At 45.0% G+C, this 24,547-nt stretch overlaps 2 protein-coding genes across 5 annotated transcripts in view; both read right to left on the bottom strand.

Moving 5' to 3' along the window:
• Positions 1-578: 578 nt before the first annotated feature.
• On the bottom strand, positions 579-9,206 carry NCF1 (neutrophil cytosolic factor 1). Of its 4 annotated transcripts, none has more exons than XM_027664711.1 (11): positions 8,660-9,206; positions 8,118-8,198; positions 7,700-7,775; positions 6,347-6,512; positions 6,152-6,207; positions 5,725-5,847; positions 5,223-5,330; positions 4,358-4,475; positions 3,649-3,753; positions 1,960-2,102; positions 579-1,047 (listed from the first exon to the last, which is right to left on the bottom strand). In XM_027664711.1, exons 1-11 carry the CDS (start codon positions 8,729-8,731, stop codon positions 929-931), a joined length of 1,167 nt encoding a protein of 388 aa, XP_027520512.1. In that variant the 5' UTR covers positions 8,732-9,206; the 3' UTR covers positions 579-928. The 4 variants fall into 4 exon arrangements, with proteins under 4 accessions (XP_027520512.1, XP_027520511.1, XP_027520510.1 ...); XM_027664710.1 differs by having other exon boundaries at positions 8,064-8,198; XM_027664709.1 differs by lacking the exon at positions 8,660-9,206 and having other exon boundaries at positions 579-983; positions 8,064-8,645.
• A 1,328-nt stretch (positions 9,207-10,534) lies between these two features.
• Positions 10,535-24,547, bottom strand: part of GTF2I (general transcription factor IIi) — a gene marked incomplete at its 5' end in the record, with an annotated part of 29,512 nt that continues 15,499 nt past the window's right edge. The window contains 9 exons of the mRNA XM_027664703.1: positions 10,535-13,513; positions 15,053-15,148; positions 17,420-17,458; positions 18,767-18,826; positions 19,663-19,691; positions 20,623-20,806; positions 21,609-21,692; positions 23,217-23,269; positions 24,120-24,303. Coding sequence (XP_027520504.1) covers positions 15,069-15,148; positions 17,420-17,458; positions 18,767-18,826; positions 19,663-19,691; positions 20,623-20,806; positions 21,609-21,692; positions 23,217-23,269; positions 24,120-24,303 — 713 coding nt within the window. The remainder of the gene's footprint in view (positions 13,514-15,052; positions 15,149-17,419; positions 17,459-18,766; positions 18,827-19,662; positions 19,692-20,622; positions 20,807-21,608; positions 21,693-23,216; positions 23,270-24,119; positions 24,304-24,547) is intronic.

The following is a 24,547-nucleotide window of genomic DNA, read 5'->3' on the forward strand; positions in this document are numbered from 1 at the left end:
GCACGCGCCCTGCCTCGGTGGCGCGGCGCGCTCCTCTTAAAGGGGCTACCCCGCCATCTGCTGAGGGTGTGTCTCAGAACTCAGAGCCAAATTTAAACCTAAACCTACACCCAAACCTAGTTCTAAATCTAAACATACCCCCAGACCTAAATCCGCACCCTAGTATGGATTAGACCCAGCCCAGACCCAAACCAAGATCAAAACCCAAACTCAGGCCCAAATCTACATGTAGACCCAGACCTCACCCCAAATCCAAACCCAGACCAACCCCATCTGGCGTGGCGATGGCAGGGCTGGCTCTGGTGGCACCCAAAAACAGCCGTCACACTGCACTCCGTCTGAGAAGCAGCCCCATCCTCACATCCTAGTCCTCGCTTTCCACCTCAGGGAGCAAAGTAGCCGCCTTCCAGGAGGAAGCTGCCGTCCTTTCATCCCCCCCAACTAAATTTCCTCCCTGCCAGCATCTTTTGCAAGAGACTCTTGCCCAATATCCCCCAGGGAGAACACCTTTTCTGTCATGATACCCGCTGTGCTCCTCAGGGTCTGCCTGATTCACTGTCTAGGTGGACACTGAGATGTCTATCAAGTGTCTCTCCTTTATTGATGAAAACCACAAAATCATTCAAAACACAAAGAGGTGATAAAAGGGGATCTAGAAATGAGGGGTCCTGGTGGCTGTGAGGTCTCAGCCCCTTGGAGCTGGTGGAGCAGGGCCGGTCCCTCCTCACAATGCCACCAGGACACCTTGGGCTGGCCATGATGGAGGATGAGGGCGGGCACAGGTCTGTGCCGATTTGACCAGCAGCCCCCTGTGGCCTGTGGTGGCTGCCAGAACCACATGGATCCCTGGTCTGGCTCCAAGCCCTGGCTGTGCAGGGGCTGGAGGAGATGAAGCAGTGGGTGTCTAGTGTGGGGGCTCAGAGGATCCTCACAGGATCTTCCTCCGGGTCCTCTCAGTGCAGCGATTCAAGATGAGATCTTTGCTGGGACGAGGAGGAACAGCAGGTTGAGCCTTGGCCTTGTTGTCCTGTGGCTCATTTTTCTCAACTGCGAGCAAAGCAGATGTACAGATGGGTCAAAGTGCTCCACCACTCACTACCCTCATGAACATTCAGCAGCTTCCTATGTGATGGCCACCAAAGCTTCTGCCTCTCCTCCCCGTTGCCTGTAATGGTCTTCATGTAGGTGAGGGTGGTGGGATGAGCCCACTTGTGCCCAGCTGGGAACTCTTCTCAGGGGAATCCCAGCTTTAGGTCGGCACAAGGAGCTGCTCTCCCTTGGGAAGGTCATGGGTACTGCATGGGGACTGTCAGATCTAAAGGGTCTACCTCAATGGCAGCCATCTTTCTCATGGAGAGAGGCTTTTTACAAGGGGCTGGAGTGACAGGACAAGGAGGAATGGCTTCACAATGACAGAGGGAAGAGTTAGATTAAATATTAGGAAAAAAATCTTGCCTGTGAGGGGGGTAAGGCCCTGGCACAGGTTGCTCAGAGAAGCTGTGGCTGTCCCATGGTTGAAAGTGTTCAAGGCCAGGTTGGATGGGTCTTGGAGCAACCTGGGCTAGTGGAAGGTGGGGTTGGAATGAGATGATCATTAAGGTCCCTTCCTACTGAAACCATTCTATGATTCCATGATTCTTCATACAACACTTCCCTCTGGGGGCTCTGCTGACAGCTCACATACGTGGCAATGGCAATGGTAATGGGAAGGCGAGGTGCACAGAGGAAAGCACAGGTCCCAAATGCGGGCTGACCTCCCTCCAGGTCCATATTCCACTCTATCTGACCTATAGCCAGGGGTAAGAAACCTCGCTGAAAGAAACACCTCCCTGCACACACTTTCCCCATAGGAAAAAGGCAGATGGGGAGGGGGTGACCTCAGTGTGCCATCCTGCTCCAGCTGCCAGCACTGGGGGTCACGGGCCATGCCTGCAGGATTCCAGTCTCGTTGAGACTTACTGATGACATTGGCCTTGTTCTGGGAATTTCCCTGCATGTTCCACTGGCTCTGGATGTACTTCTTGCTGTTCCTCCTGTAAGTCTCCTGGCTGATCTGCTTCCGGCCCTGCTTATGGATGCTCTTCGCGTTTCGGATGGTGGATCTGCAGGGAGTGAGAAACAAAACTTTCATTTTAATGCTGGCAGCTCTAACACCACATGTTTCTTTTCCTGTGTCTCCTCCTCTGCTTCACCCAAACCCCAGTTTCTGCTTTTGAGTTTTGCCTGGTGGATGCCAGCCCTCGAGGAGAGCCACGAGGGACACGATGTACGATGTGTTCAGAGGTAGCTGGATGGTGCTTTAGAAGCAAACACTGAAGGGTGAACCCTGAGCACGAGTCTGGAAGGTAACAATGGGGATGGTGAGGAAGACTGGGTGTAAGGCTGGAAGGATGAGATTGGCATGAGGTTTATCCAAGAAAGCCCCGTAAGTGATCTATAGCTCTTTGATGAGTGGACATACAGCACCTCTCCTGGCTGCAACACTGAGGTCCCTGCTGTAGGGCTTGGCACGGCTCCCCAATGCCCAAGGATCAGATGCAGGGGAATGGACCGTGGGGCATGTGTCAGCATGCACCTGGATGTGCAGTGTTGAACCCACAGCAGAGAAACTACTGAGAGAAGTTAAAGGCTGAGCAGCATGGTGCTACTACAGGAGAACACACACAGCATCAGGACCGCCCCCAGGCACGCAGATGGAGGCCACTGCTTTGCCTCCACTACCACAGCAGCAGTGAGGTGGCTCCTGAACTCCACCTCATGCCACCATCCTCCTGCTCTTCTTGAGCCAATGTGTCTGTCTACCTTCAGCCCCTTCCTGGTCTGAGAACACACCCCATGTCATATCAAAGCTCTTACCCACAATGGCAGGTCACCACTTTTGCAATAGGGCTCAGCCTGGCTGCCAGCGCCAGCACTGCAGGGGCAGTGTCACCATGGTGGGGGGACAAGACACTCACCTCGGAACAGGCCACCTCACCTCCCCCAAGGGTATCAGCAAGCATCCCTGCACTCAAATAGGTGGATCTAGACCACTTTACACTGTCCCACATCCAGTCCATGATCCATCAGAACTGGATTTGGAGAGATTTTTAGAGCAGGGTTGATGTGTTTTCTTGTAGGGAGGAAAAGACAGCTGCAAGCTCTGCCCTTCCTAGCCATTCTCTCCACACCAGAATTAATGAGTTATTATTGCTTTTTATCTTTTTAATCAAAATAAAATCCCTTCCATTAGCTCAAATCCTCCCATCAGATTAGGCCATTTGGCAGCTCTGTTTAGTCAAATCTCGCCTCTTAAAGATTCAGTGCATGCACTTGGGAAATAAGAAAATGGCCAATTTGAAAATTAAAGGAGATTAGCCCAGAAAATAAACTTTGCAGAAGGACACAGAGAAATGCCCCTGGCTGGAGGACCTGTCGGAGCAAGGATCACGCAGCCTGGCACCAGCAATGCTAGCGTACTTGTGGGAGCTGGGGAGCACAAAGCTGGTTTTGCTGCAGCCTGGTCTGTCTGCTCTGTTCACATCGATCCAAGCAGTTCCTCATTGACAGGGCAAACAGGTGACACCACAACCCACTGTCTGGTTTAATTTCATCTTGTTCAAGGAAGAGCTTTAGTCCAAGCCCCCTCCCACCCAGGGCTTCTCCTACCTCCGTGGAGGAGCACTCCGGTTCCTCAGTTCACTCTTCACAGAGTTTACCTCTCCAGTTTTCTGCAGGTACATGGAGGGGTAATAACCCATGGTTTCATCCTTCCTGCAGTACAACACAAAGCAACATCACTTGCAGTCGTGGCTCTGCAACTGCCTCCTCAGTCTGGGAGAGAGACTTGATGATCCTTGTGGGTGTCAAAGAATGCCAGGATGGTTTGGCTTGGAAGCGACCTTAAAGATCATCTTGTTCCAACTCCCTGCCATGGGCAGGGACACCTTCCATTAGAGTAGGTTGTTCCAAGCCCCATTCAACCTGGCCTTGAACACCTCCTGCTTAGGATATCCCATGATTCATGGTTCATGCCTGTCCCCTGCTGGTGTCCTGTGGGTTACTTTTCATGTTCCTTGCAGATGAGATGAAACCTGAGATTTTGCAAAGCAAAATGTGCCAGACCAATTAGAGGCAAAATAACTAACAATTTTTTTTCCCATCTGCCTCCTTCTTGGATATTTCTGAAGTCCCCAACAGAGGGGACATTTAGTATTTGGCAAAGAACAGACTCTGAGAAGCAGCCCCGCAAAAGGAAGTGCTGGGCAGTGGCACCAAACAGCCCACGGCTTCCACAGCCCTGATGTGGAGAACCATGGGTGCATCCCTTCCCTCTACCTGAATCCTGCTCACCTGACCTGTTCTTGGCATCTCTCACCTGATGACCCACCAGCCATCAAGGAGCTTGTGGATGACTTCGATTGTATCACCCTCCTTGAGGGTCAACTCGTCCTCTTCCACAGCTGTGTAGCTTTTCTGGACCACATACGACTCACCTGCACACAAAATGGGGATGGCAGATCGTATGCTGCCCCCCCCTGGGATGGAGCTCAACCTCCCCAGCCACTGAGGAGAGAGGAGGCACCAGAACATTTACCCTACATTTTAGGCAAGACCCAGGGTGCTTCAAGTTTGGATTCAGACTTTCCCCAGCCTTGTCACTGCCCATGGCTCATCCCAGCCCCTCCATCACCTCTCCAGAAGAAAGCTGCTGGGTGCAAGCAGTGGAAGCACAACTATCTCTGCTGGAAAGTGTGTTCAGAATTCAGTTGATGAAATGAGGCAGAAGGAAGTGTTGTGGTAATAAAGCCTGTTGCAGTGTTGTAAAACCCATGAAGCTGAAGCCTGGTGAGGAATCAGCACAAGTCTGTGGGATCCTCCCTCTACTCTGTGCAATAAGGCCCCATTGTCATGGCAGGGTGACGTGGGGGGCACTGTGCTCCTCTGCTAACCCAGCACTTCAGTATTCACCCAGCCACCTCAGCACGGCCACTGGATCAAGATGAGCATCTGTGATCAGCCCAAACACATCTAATGCTGAGTTGCAGGTCATGGGAAGCTCCCAAGGATGACATTGAGGCACCAGATCATGAGATTTATCCCTTCTGGCAGTTCCTACAGCAGCATCTCCCTGTCCAGTGATCCTGCTCAGTGCGGATTGCCCAGTCTTGCAGTGAGCCATCCCAGTGGGGAGCTGCACAGGCTGTGCACTGATGCATACCCTGGTCACCCCAGCATTTTACCTGCATAGTTGGGCTCCTGCTCTTCAGACTCATCAGGACCATCCATCGGCTCCAGATAGGCAGCAGGCACCCAGCCCCGTTTATTCTTCAACTGGCAGAACCACCAGCCTGCCAGGAAAGTAGCCATGGACACAAACAGAGAATACTGTGGGGGCACCATGGGGACACTAGCACTGAGTCTGTCCTGGCTGGGGCAGGTGCAGACATCCACATGTCCTGGACTGAAGGGACAATGCTGGGGCTGGTCTCTGTTGACATGGTGCAACCAGAGGGCTTGACCAGTTCATCATGTTCCTGCTGGGCAGGAAACCTCACAGGCTGAGGCACATCAGGAAGTTGCACCGTTTTCTAGAATTGCCCCTCACCCTTCAGCCTGTGCGCTGTCATAACTAACTCACATGCTGTGTTTGGACTCAAGATGCAAGGGCAGTCCTCATCCCTGCTGAAATGGTGGCAGGGAGGGGGCTGGCCCTCGGGGCTCTTCCAAGGGATGGACACATACCATTCTCGCTCTTCTCCACGACATCCACCATGTCCCCAGCTTTTAGAGCCATCTCGGACGTGGAGCTCTTCTCATAGTCAGCAATGGCTCGATAGGTTTGCAGGACGATGGGGCCTGTGATGTCTGCATGGGAGAAGTGAGAGATGTTCCCTCTCCCAGCACCCACCAGAGAAACACCCTATTTCAGGCAGGCCAGAAGCAGCCCCAGGACAGCCCAAAGTGCCCTCCCAGCCTCTTCCTTCCCCAAAGCAGCTGGATCTCAGGACAGTGACTCATTTCCCCTGAGGCTTTGGCTTCCCCCCTGCTGAAGCTCTGGCACAAAGACCATGCTTTTGATGAGCATATCCGCTGTGGGATGGCAGCCCCTCTCCCAAATGGCCTTTGCTGCTACCAAGGCAGCTGCTTGCACCCCTCTGAGGCCTCTTACCAGTGAGGCTTTGCTTGGAATCCTTCGGCAGGAGGAAGACCTCAGGCTTCTTGATCCTAGACAGGTCAGAGCAAAGGCAGCTCAATGCCAACCACCCCTATCCATCAGCAGCGATGTCCTCCCTGTGGGCTACTGCCAGCACCCAAAGGCCAGGGACACAGGATTTCCCTCAAACTAGCAGGCAGCTGGACTCACTGGCTGTCCGTGACAGGGTTCATGTCATCATGACGGACCTTGAAGAAGCTGACCACATGCAGGCACCGAGAGATCTTGTGGGGCAGGTTGACCAGTGTGTAGCAGTACTCGGCCAGCGTGCCCTGCCTGTTCTCAGTCGAGCGCTGCCCATCAAACCACTTTGGGGCTGAGGAAGAGGGAAAAGGGCTCAGAAAAAGCAGACAGAGAGCCTTGTTTTTAATATGTTCCCAAGCAGGCTGCTCTGAATCATTAATTTTGCCCTGCAAACAAATGGGTTTGGCCCCAGGGTGCTGCATGGTTCCATGGTGTCCATAATGTGAAGCTCTGGGGGAGCACAGCTCATGCAAGCTCAGAAAAGACCCTGTTTGGCCCCATTTCAGCTTCAGGATAATTCCCACATGTGTGTTCAGACTAAGCCCAGCTGCTGGCCTACAAATACAGCAGCTGCACTGGGGCACCAAGAGGGGGAGCCTGTGACCAGAGGACGCTTATGCTTATGCTTATTCCCCTGTCCCTCTGGCCATGGTGCTCTTGACCCCGGAGCTCCAAAATGTCACTGGCAGCTCCAACCCCCAGCAATGCTGAACTGCATAACAGGGGGTGCATGTGCATGGTTGATGGCACCCCCATGCCTCCCCCAGCAGTCTGACACCTGCCTAGTCCCCAGTGCTCTCAGTTCCCCAAGCGGAACAAGAACACTTTGAACAGCCCCAGCATGGTGGGGGCGGTGCATAGGAACAAGCCCAGCATGCCAGTGTTAGTCCAGCCCCAATGGAGCCGCCTCCCAAATGTGCTACCCTGCACAGTGCAGGCTTATTCCTCCTTGAGAGGTGTCAACCACAATCTGTACTTCTTTCTCAGGCTCTCTCCTGCCTCCTTTAAAGCAGGAAGTTAATTAAAAGGGGGAAGTTTGTTGACCTGCACCTTGTTTGGGGACAAAGCGTCAGCTGTTTGGATCAGGAGTTCATTCCCTGTCATTGAAGAGATATTGCATCGCTTACAAAGTATCTGTGTTGCCATACGGGCATTAAACCAACCCCAGTGATGGTGTCACCAAAGGAGGGCTCAGCTCAGCTCAGCTCAGCTCAGCTCAGCCTCCCCAAAGCCAGGGGTCACAGTTGATGCTTCAGGACATGCCCAGCCTTCAGAAAGGAGTCTGTGGGGCTGCTGAGTGGGGAGGAACCACTGCCACTGCTCAGATCTTTCCAGGGTTCAGATTTCAAGCTTGGTGGGCAGGAATGATCAGACCACACACCTGCCTGGGAAGCAGCCAGAACAGCTTGACCCACCAGGGAATTTCCCAACCTGCTGCAATTTCTATTTCACCCTCCAGCCCTGGTGCTTGCCCCTTACCTGGCAAGTGTGGGATGATCCGGTTCTCTGTGTTGATGTCCCCAGATTCAATGGGGAACATCTCCTTCAGCACTTTCTGCAGGTAGAGCCAGGCACGGCCATGAGGATGGCACCAGGGGAACCCCCTTTAACACCCACCCTCCTGCCCACAGCTTGCCCCCCTTCTTGATGCTCGCCCTGCTGCCACTAGGATGTGCTGGCTGGATCCCACACTTCAGCACTGGGAGAAACCTGCCCGGGGACACAGATGGCTCCCACCTTTAAAGGGGCAAAAGAGGTTGAAGGACTGGACACAGAAGCTTCTTTGGAGCCAGGTTTGCTTTGGGGCAATTTCAGATGGAATTCACCCTCCTCTTTTCCCCACCTTGAGCCCTGGTGTGCTGGGCCAGGGGACAGTGCCTGTCCTGCAAGGACTCACGTGGAACTCGTATATCTCAGTAAAGCGGCGGTAGACGACCTTTTCGGATAGGTCATTCCACTTCACCAGGAACATGTAGACCTGAAGGGCAAAGCAGAGGTTGAAGCTCTGCAGGTGAGTGGGACCCCACACTGTGCTGTGCCTGGGGAGCCCCACAGATGTTCCAGTTTCAGATAAACTGCATGTTTTCCTTCCATCACCCCATGCAAATAGCTCTGCCCTGTCATTGAGCAAGCTGGGCACTAAGGAACTCAGCATGGATGGAGAGGGGACAGAAACATGCAGATGGGTGACAGTCAAAGAGGAAAAAGTGCTTTCCAAGCCTGTGAAGTAACCAACAGCTTGCAAAGGAAGTGCCCAAAATCTTGTGTGTTTAGGACATTTTAGTCTCTGATTGCCTCCAGCTCATGCCATCATCCATGACCCCTCCAAAAAGGATGTTCTTAGGCCCTTGGTCACATTTATCTCAGGAAATTTGCTGGGCAGGCTTTTTACCCCGCCCAGTCCTCGCTCTTCACTTGCTGGAAGGTTGCTGTACTCACATAGTGCTGGTTGGGGAAAAACCTTTTCTCGTAGCCCAGCAGCTCGATGTGCCGGATGAAGGCGTCCCCCATTGCTGCTCCTGCCCGCGGCGTCCTGCTCCGGACCCTGCTTCTGCCTCTCCGAGTGCCTGGGCACGCTCTCCTTTCCTCTCCTCCCCTCCGCCCTCAAACAGCTCTGCTTCGCCGTTAAAGCGCTGGGGAAGTGGAACTCGGGCTGCAATCGCACCCGTAATCGTTTACCCACTGTGGTTTGTACTGAGTCGGTGCTTCCCATGGGGAGTTCCCAGCCCAGCCCCTCCGGTGGCTCCAGGGAGAGGGAGGAGGCGGGGTGGGAGGCCTCGGAGTATCCTGGAAGCACCTCTGGAATCAGAGGACAGTGAAGGGCGAGGGCCAGGCTGGCTGCCCTGATATCCAAGCGACCCTCTGACTGCTGATGCTGCCCTGTGATAGCACAGGGTGCTGCGGCAGAGGGTCAAGGACAGACAGGTGCCTTGGCAATGGCAGCCAGAGGAGCCTTTTTCATCTCTAGCAGAGGTAGAAGGGCTGAACAAAGCGTGTTAAAGCACTCCCTGAGCCCAGGGATGGCAGGGCAGCACCATTCTCTGTACGGCTGGGAAGGGCAGGTACGGCTCTGTACGGCTGGGACAGAGCCCAGGCAGGATGGGGCAGCTACGGGCCGTGTGCAAGAGCTCCTGCCCTTGCATCACCATTTCCTTTCAGTTACCTGCAGCTTCCTCAAAATCTGCCACTGAAAGGCTGCCTTGAGCAGCCCTCGAGGACCTGAGCCAGTCCCAGCCCTACTCACTGCCTTACCTGAGCATAAGGCCGAACAGGAGGGGACCCCAGGCATAGGGAAACACCAGGGTGGGCTGGAGACAGACCCCTACCTCCCACTGGGAGATCAGGAGGGTCCCTTGCTAAGACACTCTGATATGCCAGCACATAATCTGCATCTACCTCCTCCTTCTCCCTCCCCAGACCTGAGCAGAAAGACCTGAATGGATGTGAGATCTTCATGGATCAATCCTACACTGCTTGCAGGCAAAGGTGCACCCAGGATTACAATGGGCACCAGTGCAAGGCAGTCCCCTGACAGAGGCAGGACCTGCTCTTCACAGGATGCTCAGAGGAGCCCAACTCCAGCCAGCTGTGAGCCCTCGGCCCCACCCCTGACTCCCGGTGCTCCATCTTCTGAGAGAGCCCATGCCTGGGTGCAGCTCTTGTCCCTGGCAAGCCAGCACGTTACTGTGAGCTAAGCATCAAGCAAACCCAGCCCCACTCTTAGCCAGGAGCAGAGATGTTTTGGGCAATGATGCAGCACCCCTGTTGCCTGATCCTGGCAGGCAACAGCCCCAAACCATGGTGGAGCTGACAGGGGCTCTCCCCACTGACCAGCCCTGCCACAGGATCAGCCCGGTGCCCTTATTAGCTGTAAAGACAAAAGCTTGCTCTGTCTGCATTAAAAACATCAAATACTAACCATAACTTCCCCCTGGCCCTTGGGTGTGGTGCTTTGCATCTGTGGAGTTCAGAAACATGGTTATTTACATTTGGCTTCTTATTATTTTAACATGGGGACTTCCCTGTATGCAAAGCAAAATTATACAACCACAGATATTAAAAAAGGTCCCTCCGGGGCTGTTTGGATTCTGCTCTGTTAGTCACTAGATAGCTGCTGCTTATGGAGAACACCACAAACTGTCATGAAAGCTTATTTCTAAATTTAAAACTCTGTTACAGACAGTACATTACTGGAAACCACGCAATTCACGTTTCTTCCTGTTTCATCATTCCTTATCTTGTGATGTGAGAAATGATTGTAAATACCAGTGATGGGTTAGTACACAGGAAGACACCACCTGTAACTCAGTGTTCAAAATGTAATTTTTTATTTTTGGTAGTTTAAATTTCAGCTTAATTCAATACAGAGCCAAGGGAGGCCTTGCTTACGTCACTGATGGCAGACAGCTGTTACACAATCACAGAAACGAGAGCCTGCCCTCTTCCTTGACAGTGGGTCTCTGACAGGACAGATAGAGAAAGAAACAAAGGAGAAAAGGTTCAAGTTTTGTATGTGGAAAACTTTAATTCCCAAGGGAAAAACAGTGGCCAGCAGCTGCACCACAGAGGTGCTGGACTTAAACTGGTTGTTACGCTGTGAGAAAAGCCAGGGTGCCGTAACCGAGAAATGCCCAGTTTCGCCATGGACATCCTGGATACTGCACTACTTGGATCCAAAATTCCCATTTAAAAGAAAGGAGCCAGCCCACTGCACAGGACAGGCTTTTAAAGTTCAGTAAAACATAGGGAATAAATACTTGTCTCCTTTATCAACACAAACCTTTCATGCTGGAACAAAAATTAGTCAGAGGTCTGGTAAGTGGTTGCAATTTTATTTATTTGTTTGTTTATTAGTACAACCAGGGCTTTTTAGGGCATTATCACTCAACACCTAAAGAGTGACATATCTCGTGTTTGAAAATGAGTGAGATTTTCACAGTCAACATCTTAAAAAGTCTGCTGTTAGGATTAGAGGTAGGTAATTTCTTAATATAAAATTGATATTTGGAAGGTATAAATATTGGTGGAATTATTTTGTCAGTCTAATTTACCTCTACCGGATGTAATTCAAAATGTCTGAGACCAAAATGAGCCTTCAGCATTGAGTGCCAACACACCCATCAGCATTACTGCACGCCCAGCAGCAGGCCACACATGATGCACACCACCACTCCAACTCCCAGCATCACACAAGGACTTTAGTCCTTCCAGTAAAATCACTGCATCCCTTTCACCTAATTTTTCTTTAATACAAAGTTGTAGGAGGACCACTCTGCTATTGTACACTTGACAAGGCAATATCCTGGAATTATTTATTTTCCCAGTTGCTTTGCTGTGATACCTTGCCCTCATTTTGAGTAAACACAACTCCATCAGGAATAGACAGCCTTGCTCCACAGGCAGCTGTGCAAAACGTGCCTCCTAAAGAGGGCTGTGTGTGAAGGAGGGATGGACTGTCCTTCTGCTTTTTCAGAAGGGGAAGTCAAGCCAGCTGAAACCCAGAGAAAGCTGCATTAGCTCATTTCCTCATTCTGAACATGTCCAGCAGCAAGTGTGAAACTTGATCCTGACCTATTGCTGCAGGTTCATTAACTGAGCCTGTCTGTTTGAGTCATCAGCAAGCAAATGTGTTAGTGGTTATAATGTGGAGAGTACCCATAGGCTGGGTTAGCAGACAAGGTGCACCAAGGGGCTCGTTCCATGGGGCTGGGAGGGGCTGTCTGCTGAGGCAGGAAGGCAGCTCGGCACTAGTCACCACCAGCTGGAGAGCAGGAAGGTCGGACAGGATGTGTGTTTTCAAAATGCCTCCGCACACAGCCAACTTTGCTCCCTGCTGACATCACCAGCACAAGGTCCCAGAATTGAGTGGGAGCACCTAGATCTGCATGGAGCAATTGTGAAAACACAAGCATGTGCTGCTCTGAATTTATCTGCTGCATTTCAGATTGCTTCCAGGGAATAGACACTCTACTCAAATGAATTTAAAGCTTCAAAATTTTCCTTGAAGATACAACCACGTCACCCACCCAGAGCTGGATTTCTATCTCAAAGGCATGACAGGACCTTACCTCTTTGTTGGAAGGAAGTAACTGTGCTGCAGCATGTTCTACCTGCCTGCAGAATTACTGCTAGGACTTGCTGTAAAATACATAAATGTATACTGCATGGACAGTCATGAAAACCATCAGGAAAGTCTTTATTTCTTCATCAGGGAATAAAGTTTACCATTTGTGCATAAAATGCAGTCATCCTAAGCTCATTCCAGTAAAAGAGAAACCTTTAGAATAACTTGCATCTTTAGAGATTATCATATAGCCAGAACTGTACATGTCTCATGGCTTGTGAAACTTAAATAAAAAAAAAAAAAGTACAATAGTATCTTACACGATGTGGGGCGTAACCAGGACTACAGGGGACTTCAACTGATTGTTGTAGTCACAGAATCACAGAATATCCTGAGCTTTTGACATAGTAGGACTTACAGCAGCTTGTAGCATGTTTCCATAACTAGTTCTGGATGAACAGAAAGGCATCCCCACAGCCTTCAGAAAAGCTCTCACACAGATCCACAGGACTATTGCCTACAGTAGGACTGCAAGACCAAACCCATCATATATAAACTTGTGATACTCTGATAAAACATGCACTTACTACTTTGAATTAATGGAAGAAACTATAACAAGGTTTAACACTGAAATACTGACCATTTCACAGTCCATCTCATTAATGAGTACTAATCATCAAATGAACCAGTTTATCTTTTATTTAGGAAAAACATATAAATTGTGACAGGTATGACAGGAAAAATTAGTTCAAATATGTAGATACTATATTGTCCAATCAACCATTAAAATAGTAACTGAAAATGAATGATTTTTTTTTTTCTTCCAAAGTAAAAAAAGTGAACTCTTTACAGAAATTTTTCCTCATTAAAAAAGCTGAGATGCATTCAGGTATGGTGAAATTCAGCTGTATTGGGAAATGTAGACAGCCTCAGCTAAGTCCGTAATCATTTTAATCCCTATCATCTCCCCAGCATTGCTGCATCATATTTAGTCCTTAAAACATATTCCAAAGTAAAACCAGCCATTCCAAATCTACAGTCATTTCTTGCTTTAAGTCAATTCACAGAACTGCTGAAAAAGTACACATTTATATTTAAAAATACAAAAAGGTTTGTATAGAAGGTATTTCTCTTATACAAAAGGGTTTGAACTGAAGATACTTTTCTTATACAGTTATATTACACAGCTCTAGACAGGCCCAGCAGGCTCTTCTCAGAACCGGATGCTTCTGACAAGGTAAGAAAAGTTACAAAAGTGAGTTAGTTTCATTGCAGCTTTGGATCTTACTACAACTATGAGCAGTTTGTGTTGCACTGTCCAGTACTTTAGGCCTAGATTCCGCAAGCACGCAGAAGCTGAGTACTGCTCTCAATAAACGTGAGATTAAATGTGTGTGAGTGGTCTCTGTAAGAATTTAGAACAAATATTTACTTTAGTACAAATTCAGTGGATGGCCTAAAGCTTCTAAAATCCAAACCACTGCAGCATCAAATTGTGTAGCCATTGCTTGGACAATATTTCTGTGACCTTTAATGGACAAGTGGGAGGGTTTTATATATCTCACTGACTGCAGTGCTTCTCATGACAAATCAGAAGTTTTTCTTTAGTATATTTTCTCCTGCCACATTCAGTTTTATGACAAATACCCACAGAGCAGACTTTACTGATTTAATAAGACCACCATTGCTGTGCCTGAAATGCTCAGGGCATAGACAACTGGGATGCTGATTTGTCAGTGCCTGCCGCTTTCTACCACATCATTTCATTGTCCCAATGCCACCAGCAGCCTTTCATGCCCCAGGCTGTGTTCATGCTGCATGGATGGAGGGCCATGGCCAAGGCTGTCCCTGGTCTCCAAAAAGCTGGATGGTGCCAGGAGTAAAACCCACAGGCTCCAGGCTTCCCCAGCCACTGCTTCATCTAACTTTATGTTAAATGAAATCTAACAAATTGCTGAAGTATCAGCAATCAAATCAAATTGCTGAAGTATCAAATACCACACTATGAGGGAAATATCTGGTTTCAAGTATTATCAAAAAACTGAAATGGGAAGAAGTACTACCATTTTCTCTGAATGAAGCATAGAGACTCAAAAACATGTGGCTCAGCATTTTAAACTCAGTGATGTAACAGCATCACTATCACTGTTCTCCATCACCACAAAAATGTCATTTTTAGGAATGACATTTTACACTATTTTTAACGTGTAAGAGATGGACTTGAACATTTTGGCACTGTAAATTAAACTAAGTTTTTCATAAGTTAATGCAAAAGAAAGAAAACTTCTAAAGGAGATCTGTTTGTCATCAAAGCTAATAGCGTTACTGAGTGTCCTAAGCTCAGACAATACCGCAAAAATAGTGAAGAGCTTTTCTGTTCAATTACAATTTGGAAATATATGGGTGTTACCAAGAACAATAATGCTCTTTCACACAACCATGTCAGAGCTCTTCATAAACACTAATTCCCTCAGCCTTCAGTTGCTCTGCCTCCCAGGTACATAATTATTACACATTTTTATTTTTAGGTCACATTTTCCTAGGACTGACTGTCTCTGAAATTTGAACACAGTGTGCTTTACACAGTATTTGGATAAGAAAGTGAAAACATTCTACACTTTATATGTGAGAACGGAGACAGATAAAATAATTCACAAGAAAAGGACTGGCACCTTCTGACATTGAGTCTTGTACCCTCTCCTCCCCAAAAATATAAGAATAGTATTCCTTAACAGGCGCTGACTTCACAAAACACTAAATTCTTTTACCTGGTATTGGTGATGTCTATGACATTGGGTCTGGTTCTTGCTTTATTGGGTGTGGTTCTTGTTTTATTTGAGAATTTTCTTCTTTTTCTGTATTATCTGTTGAAAAAGCAGTAATGAATGAAGAAAAGGGGAACTTCCCCACCAATTTTGTGGTTGTACTTAATAAGGACAACTTTATGAAAGCATGAAAAGCATTAATTATCCCTTTAAACTATTAATGATAAATAAAAATGTATTCACAGCAATCTGACTCTAGAAATTACCATTTCCACTTCAATGTAAAGCAGCCTAGGATCTTAGAGAACTCTAGTTTTTAAATAACGGAAATAAAATGGCATTAGTAGGACTTCTCTCAATTAGGAACAGACTTATGCATTTTTCTATTTCAATCTGTCCAAAACAAATTCTGGCCCTAGCTAATTTTCTTCTTCAAAGAACAGTATTCCACAGGAAGGTATTATGGTATGTTTAAAAAAAAAACCCAAATTTTATCTTGTTGACTAAAGCATTTATCATCTTTTGATACAGGTTTTTCATTTCAGGGACGCTTGGAAGTAACCGAAAAGAATCTTGTACCTGTATAGCACTGGATATGTGACCTGGAGCCTGATTCCGTTCTTTTTATAAACAAGAGAATATGATGTTGGAAGGAAATTGTTTTTTCCCTGAAGTTGTTTGGAAGGTTTGGGGTGAGGATAATTCATCACTACAAAGCCAAGCTGTTTCACCACATAATCATTTTATACCTTCCAGCCTAGTTCTGAAGGGATTTGGAGTTCTTTACCAATCATTTGCCTTTTCACAAAAATATTTCTCTAGTTACAGGATCTGAATCCAGTTTTGGGTGACAAATTCAAAAACACCCTTGTCTGTCTCTTCCAAACTATCATTTCGAAGGCCCACAGCTAGAATTCCTCCACATGACAGTATTCAGGAATAACTGTCCTTCTCCCTCATCATCTAACTTTGGCGACCCCACAGAGTTTTGGCATTATTAAGTCATCTGATGTTCCAGCTTTCAGTAACTGTGAGCTTAAAATCTGCAGCTCAGCTCTGCTTGCCTTCCTTCTGTCTTGACTGCTGCAACAGGGTTGATCCACACTCCAGGAAAGACTGACTTAAAACCCTCGGAGTGAACCTGTAACTGAGCTTGTAACAGTCATTCTGGTTGAGCATGTTGGCTTGGCTCAGAGTTCAGTGACATGACAGGGACACTGAAGCAATGGAGACTGGAAAGGGCATTTCCATGGAAAAGGGTACAGAAGAACAGGAGTGCTGAGGTTTGCTGCTTTCTTTTTTGGGGCCACATAAGCAGGATTAAGGAATGAATTGAAGTTGAGAGTCTTAAAGTGCTGATGCACAGAAGCCTTCGTCCCAGGGCCGTTGGCTATGTTGCCATCAAGCTGCCATGGACACATCAGAGAGCCCCTCTCAGGACCACCTGACATGAAGGCAGAACCCTGGCAAACTACCACAGCCCCTCAGATCCTCTGTGCCAGCCACGGCAGAGGCAGGCATGGCCGTCCACGGCCACACCTGACAGACTGGGGTATAGCAAAGGCAGTATTTACAGGAGCAGAGCACATAGCAGACACCAGCATCCCAATTCTCATGTCAATTGAGTATTCCTCAAGACTACATGCAAAAGCACAGAGGGGGATACAAAAATCTACAGCCTTCTTAGTCTCACATATATAAACATATTAGGAAACATTTTTTCACCAAAAGGGTTGTCAAGCTCTCCAACAGGCTGCCCAGGGAAGTGGTGGAGTCACCATCCCTGGAGGGATTTATAAGCCGTGTGGATGTGGCACTTGGGGAGATGGTTTAGTGGTGGGCTTGGCAGTGCTGGGGGAACAGTTGGATTTGATGTTCTTAGATGGCTTTTCCGACCTAAATGATTCTATGATCCTATCTGAAAAAGAAACAACCCAAGTATATTCTTGGACAATAGGAAAGCTGGATGTTTTTCAGAGCTTAAGTTCTGGAAGAACAACAATATTCCCCTCCCTTGCCCTCAACATGGTATATCAATATGGCATTCAGAGTTCCTGATGATGGCAATCACTTGCATCAATTGTGGAAACTACTGCATTGAATAATTAGATGCATCACTCAGGATATGAACAATCACTGAGAGCCTATCTATCGTCATGACTCCAGTGAACAACAGTTCATAAAACTCCTTTGTAAAATTACTTGAATAATAACATTTGCACAGAGTATTTTTCCCATGATGCAGTATGATATTAATACATATGAAAAAATGTCCTGGAAACCAATAAAAGACCTGACTTCAAAAAAAAAGGTAAACTTTGTTCAACATTACTTAAAAATATTTGTTGATAATAACTTAAGAACACTTACCTCCTAGAGATACTTCTATTCCGCTTGTTTCAGCTGGCTCTTAAATGAAAAAAATACAGTCAAATGAATATGAATATAGTTTCAACATGATGAATCAGATTAGGGAAATTAAGTTTTCCCTGAAAAAAGGCAACTAATTTTTGTTTTAACAATCAGACTTGTATCTTTTTGTCCGAGATAAATTTGTGTAACTTTCTACAGTCTGCAGCAAATTATAAACAATCCCAAACATTTATTACATTCAACTACCTAACACTTTCTCTTCAAAGAATGGTTTACCTTGACAGACATACCACCAAGTTGCAGCACAATGTAATGTGCAGTTGCACAGAATACACCCCGTTCAGAGCAGCTTGAAAAAAGAGTCATCAGTCCTGACGAACACTGTCTTTGATGGTGAGTATCGGGGGAGAGTGGGAAAATGCAGAATACAGGACAAGAAGTATGTTTTAATTCCATGATGAGTTTTCTATTATCTCTGCATGGTTTATAAATGAACAGGTTCTGGGAAAGCCATTTAATCTTTTTAACACTGCAGCTGAGTTAAGGATGCTCATAGACCATCAGCAGCTGATTTCCTCCCTCCCACACCTTCACATATAAAAAGATGAGCCAGTATTTTCCTTTATAATAATTTTCATCATACAAGTGTCCCTTACTCTTTAAATGTTTACATAATGTTTTCTCTTCGTTTCCCAATTTCTTCCTGTAATGGTTTATTCAGTCAGTCAATTGCAAAAGTTTTTCCCACACTATACCAACTTGGGATACACATTTTTAAAAGGTCTGTGAACATTCAGAAGCTATACTGGATCAAAATGAAGTTGTTCAACCACGTTTAATAGCACAAAGCTGAGTTATCCCTTCGGACTAAGACAGGTGATATGTGTGCAGTCCATATACAGTCTAGCAGGAGTTACAGGTCTGCAGCAGGTAGAAATTCTATCCAGACCCCATTGCCAGTTATGCAGGCAAACTTCACTTGGCTGAACATCTATTTGGTTCAGACATGCACACATTTGAGTTAAGAAGACATCAATAAATGGATACCAAACTGGCTTTATATATTGCCCCCACTAATCCTTCTTTTCAGCTCACTCATCATCTGCAAAAATCAAATCAAGGAACATACCAATGACAAAGCTCGAGGAAAGCAGAAGCTCTTCCCATTAAATTATTAATATTTAACAGCTACAAAAGTCCCTGTTGCACACAATCTATCAAAATGATATGGCTCATCATGAGCAGTGTATACCCAGGACTTGACTATTAATGTCATCTGCCAATGAGCTGGAGAACTGCATAACCCACCCCTCCTGCAAAGACATACGTCATGCTCTGCATCACCTGGTAGTCCTGGGGCTGCTGCTGTTGGTGATGCTTCTGCTTCAGCTTTTTCCATCAGATCTAAGATTAGACATGATCACCGTTTAACTTCACAATGAAAATGGTTCACACGTAACACAAGGGCAACCTTTGAATCTGCAAATCCTGACACTTGTCACATGAACAAGTTACTAACACTTGTGATTGAGCTGTTCAGTATATTCTGTTACAGAAAAAACGTTCCCTATTTCACCCACAAGCATCAAAAATTTCAAGTTTCCACATGTTCTTCAAATGAAGAATAAAGCATCGTACCTATAAGCAGTAGGCTCAGAGCCTTTCATTCACCTTGGTATCCATCAGTATAAGATCATTTTGATCATAATTAGTGGACACAGATAATGCCCAAACCACACACGGTCAATGACCAGCCTGCTCCCCCAGTCCCAGCACATGCTGACAAATTGGCCATGGCACTTCAGCTAAGTACATTTGCCTCTCTAAACAGTTACCATTTCAGCAGAATGCAGAATTTTTCACTGGAACAGCGTTGTGCAGCTACTGTAAAGTTCTTGCTTACTAACAGCTACTGTGATGGATCTAAACGTTTAAGTCTGTTGCTAGGTCAGGATCCTAAATCTCTTTGGTACTCTGCAGCTGAAAAATACAAACTCAGTGTCTTGCATTTTCATATGAAAGTTATGCTGATCTTACGCTGTTTAAATGTAAATTTACCCCCATGCCCTCAAGTTAACCGTATATGCATGATTAGTCAGAAAATCTTAATAAGAAAGACGCAGACAGTTATACTGAGACCTTAATGACTATGGAGCCTCTGCCACTAAGCCACAATGTAGAAAATTAATCTTGGTAGGTTACAAAAATACATTTGTCATCAATGTCTCAGAAATACTTACGATTGTTAATCACAAGTCCTGGAAATGGTCTGAAAAAAAAAAACAAATTACTGATTCTAAAAGGCACTGCATGGGATGTCCTCCCAGTGCAACCTCCCCACACTTTCTGTAACAGAGGTCATGCTAAAAGCAAAAAACAAAGTCAAATAAAACAGATGGAATAGCAGCTCTTGGGTGCTGTGGTTGTTCAAAACTAGTGTTTTGAAAAGTAACACACAAAGGAAGAGCTAAACCCTTCCCTTGGTCACCACTAGTTAACAAGGGATCATCTCTTCTCTAGAGCTCCATTCAACAACACACATCAAAGTACTTTTGGTTAGAACATGCCATGATTAAGGGCTGAGAATTCAGACCCCCTAGTAAAATATATTTAAGAAATTTCTCTCTCTAAAGATAAACTGAAACTTTTAGACTCCTATAAAGTCAACTATGATTTGAGGAGTTACATAAACTGATAAATTTTTATTTTCAACTCCTCCTTAGTACAATTCAAAAGTTTTATCTATTCTGCTTCATGCATACAAATTAACTTTGTATATACGTGTGTTTTATATATGTGTTTTATATATATGTGGAAATATACACATATAAATGAAATTCCGTTATACTGTAATTGGACAATACTGTATTTTAAAATCTTGTAGATACGCTCATTTTGTAGGGAAAAAATTATCAAAGAATTTACCTGAACTCAAGATTCTTAACACAACTGGAATATTTAAAAATACTAATAGTAATACTAATACAAACATACTATTTACTGTTAAGAGCCAACAAGCTCTGGACTTCATTCATGCTAGAAACATCTGGACTTTATTTGACCTGATATATTGTTATCCAAAAGAACCTCACACTATTTAAAGATGCACTGCTACTTCTATTCTCTCACATTTCAATTTATTCCAGCTACAGGGCTGTGTTCACAGCACCTGCACAATCTAATCAACAGCAACTACATACCGAACGACAGTAAACTTGATAAGTTCTGCTGATTCCAAAATCTTCTCCATCGAGCTGATTTCCAGATAACTGGGTGCTTTAAACGCCACGCCGGGAGGCAACCCCTCCACCACCACACACCCAGGGTTGGTAGTGATTTTTCTGTATGGAACTTTCACAGGAAAATTCATACCAGTGGCTTCACCTAAGTGAGAGAGGTCATGTTTATTGTCAAACCTTATAATATTTATGACTACACTGAAGAAAAAAGTCCTCAGATGATTAACAAACAACGCAAACCCAAGCTTTCTATCAGATCTGAAATTATGAACATTCACTTGACAATGAAACCATTACGGCATTAGAAATAGAGGTGTTGGATTACATTCATGAACATTAGTCACAATTCCAACTCTGACTGCTCACCATATGAAGAACACAGATTCTGCTTTTACTAAAAAAAAGTATAGAACAGGGTATAAAAGGAAATAACTACATGAAGGAAAATAAAGCATTTCCTGCAAGGCCATGAAATGCAATTCAACACAGCACAAGTGAAGGAATTTCAGATAAAGAAACTCAGGTCATTACTGCTGTACAATGCAAAGTAAAAAATCCAAACAAAACTACACACAGCAAAAAGCTTACGCTGCATTTTTAAAATTACTCTATTCCCAAGTATTATGACTTTGGGATTATGAAGCCCTCAGAAGAACCATGCAAAATAAATACTTCATCCATGTTGACACAAAAAGAAACAGGAAAGGGGAGGGGAATCATGAAGCAATCTAGACTCTTATGATTTTATTGTTTAAAACTATCTACATCACTTACAAAAGATTCTTTTCTAAGTCAAAGCACAACATTCATATACAATTCTCAAATTTGTTCATTTTAATGATCACATATATAATTCACTGTAAGTGAATACTCATTCAGTAACTTCAGTATCAACAACATTTATTACACCCACACCTATGTAAAAACGGGGAGTAAGAAGCAATTACCAAATTTCTGGCTAAAAAGATCATTTACTTGCTCTCTCAGTTGTCTGGTCTTTTCTACTTTTGACGGTCGCTCACTTTCATCATCTGGAAGAAATTGTTAGAATAGCATGAGAATTAAGCACAAACTTTTCTACCCCTGAAGCTTGTTTATCCCTGCGTATTTACTTAAAGCAGATACACCTGAAGGCTTCAAAACAGGTGCTGTCTTTGCTCCTCATTTTATCAGTAACAGAGAATTGTAGAAATACACAAAAATAGATGGTTATTAAGAAATCACAGAATCCTAGAATGACGGGGTTTAGAAGGTTCCACCCCCTCCCATGGGAAGGGATACCTCTCACTAGAGCAGGTTGCTCCAAGCCCCGTCCAACCTGGCCTTGGACACTTCTAGGGATAAACCTAGGTTTACTGTCTAGAGATGACTTTGTAAACTTAATCTGAACCAACAAATTGTATTTTATTTTCTTACAGAACACAGAATGGTGGGGAAAGGTAAAGCAAAGTGACCATTCAATAAGATGGCCATTTCTCATGGTTTCCAGTGAATTCCAGTGGATGGACTATATGCCTGAGAAAGCAGTAATCAGTGTTAAGACCAAGCAGTTCAGTCTGAGTCGTTATTCAATTCAGTCTGAGTACCGACCTCTTGAATTTGCCAAGAATTGCAAATCAGTATTTCATTTATTGCATGAGAAAAATGTGGATACTTCCTAACTAGTTGTTGGACCAAGAGTATTCTAAAGATGTGACTGAAGAGATATTAATGAGTATTAGAAAATATTTAACATCTCAATAAAAACAAAATGCTCAATTATGCTCTTTGTTGACTGTACTTGCATTTCAGTGAACCAGCCGGACTGTAGGAAAAACTTCATCGAACTAAACAAATGTCATGAAAAATATAAGCACAAATAGTATGACATGAAACCAGCCAGTATAGACACTTGGTATAGTTACTTGAATCATGTTCAGGTCTTCAGCACCAGAGGTTGTGTTCACCACTGTGTTTGTTGTGGTTCTTGCTGTATTGGCTATATCAGATGAATTAGTTTTCCGTAAAAGGACTAATTCAGAAAACATTTATAGAGAACTCAAAATTTTCAATTTCTTATATAAAGAAAATATTGCAAAACAACAGATATTGGCAAAGTTTTCAAAGAGAACCCAGTTTCAAAATAGGAGCATTTATTCCATGACCTACCTACCTACCTGACACAATTTTCTACTGGCTATCTGCATGCCCATCTCTTAGGGTCATTTAGATGACCTACATATTAGGAGCAAATAATTTATCTCTAGACCAGAATTACTCCTGTGAATCATATATTGCTGGCTACATTTTGATAAATAACAGTAAAGAATACATCAGACACATGATTATTGTGAATAACTTTAGGAAATTAATACTCCCTTGCTAGAAGTATATTTAAACTGTGATTGGTAAGTGCTTTTCCCATCTTAAAAACAATCAATTAAGCAAACGAACCAAACAACTCCAATGTAGAATGAATCTTTCAGGAATTTGTTAACACCATACAGCTCTTATAATCTGTATTTAATCCTTAAAAGAAACTGTTACATAGAACATGAAGCAGTTGCAAAACTCACTTGAGGGGCTTCTAGCAGAACTTTCTTTAACAGCTGCCTCCAACATCTCAGGCCTGCAAACAGATCCAACATTTCATGTACAACAATAAAATTACATCATCAATTTTCTAGTATTATTTTATTAAAGACAGGAAATAAGTGATATCCTCTCAGCCAAACCGACAGTCAAGAATGCAATGACTTGAGAGGCTCCATAACTTTTTAGAATCACAGAATGGTTTGGGTTGGAGGAGACCTTAAAGCCCATCCACTTCCACCTCCTGCCATGGGCAGGGACATGTTCCTCTATCCCATGTTGCTCCAAGCCCCATCCATCTTGGCCTTGGACACTTCCAGGGATGGGGCATCCTCAGCTTCTCTGGGCAACCTGTGCCAGGGCCTCACCACCCTCACAGGGAAAAATTTCTTCCTAATATCCAGTCTAACCCTGCCCTGTCAATTTAAAGCCATTCCTCCTTTTTCTATCACTACATGCCCTTGTAACTTCTCTTGCCACTGTTTTGACACTGGCACATGGCTATCTAAACTTGTTCTAGACAAGAAAATTCTTACACACCCCACTATATGAATCTCCACTTCTCAGCTCTTAGTACACAGCCAGCAAGCTTTATGAGTAACCTGTAAGTGCTCCCTGCAGTAGGAACTAAACCAGTGATGTGATAATTGTAATGAGCTAAGAAATCTGGACTTGTTCTTCCTCTCACAACAGCCTCTAAGAGTCTTTCAGAACAAAGAGAGTATTGTATCTTGCTCCACCTCTACAAGAGCTTTCTGGCCATTTCCTCAATTACTAAATATATTCCAGTGTGTATTTTATAGAGTAATTCAGCAACTTCCCAACACAATTTAATGTTTTGGTCTACATTTCAATACTCATAGAACAAAGACATATGGGAGTCTTACTTTTTAATAATGAATTTTATTTTAGATTTGTTTCTCAGGATCTTCTCTAGTCTTGGAATTCCAAAAGTTGAAGGTTGGCGGAAAGGTACCCCCTCAGGTAGTCCTTCCACGTAGAAAACGTCCGGGAAGGATTCAAACAGTGAAAATGGCACCTTCACCGGTTTACTGAGTCCTAGCGCTTCCCCTGAAATGCAACAGAGCAAATAAGCTACCAGTTAGGTAACTCACGTGTAACGAAACAGAAAACCTCTGGTATAAATGGTATGGCATAGTTGGCACATATATAACTAGATTAGGCAGAACCAGCAGGCTTGCCTTTTTTGGTGACAGCTATGAATAGGCACGAAGAAAATTAAGTTTCAAACATAACTCATTCTGTTGCAGTAAATCTCATCATGATTTACTGAAAATTAGCAATTGGCAGCCAG

This window comes from Corapipo altera, unplaced genomic scaffold (assembly GCF_003945725.1).
Source record: "Corapipo altera isolate COAL_440 unplaced genomic scaffold, ASM394572v1 105, whole genome shotgun sequence".
In the NCBI taxonomy this organism is placed as follows: domain Eukaryota; kingdom Metazoa; phylum Chordata; class Aves; order Passeriformes; family Pipridae; genus Corapipo; species Corapipo altera.

Excerpts from the sequence above, each read along its gene's own strand:
- NCF1 (XM_027664708.1), bottom strand. The coding sequence starts at position 8,375 with ATGCTGAGTTCCTTAGTGCCCAGCTTGCTCAATGACAGGGCAGAGCTA. Across the intron at positions 6,513-7,699 it reads GATCATCCCACACTTGCCAG|CCCCAAAGTGGTTTGATGGG; the intron begins GTAAGGGGCAAG and ends CCTCTTCCTCAG. Across the intron at positions 5,848-6,151 it reads TTCCAAGCAAAGCCTCACTG|ACATCACAGGCCCCATCGTC; the intron begins GTAAGAGGCCTC and ends TCTCCCATGCAG.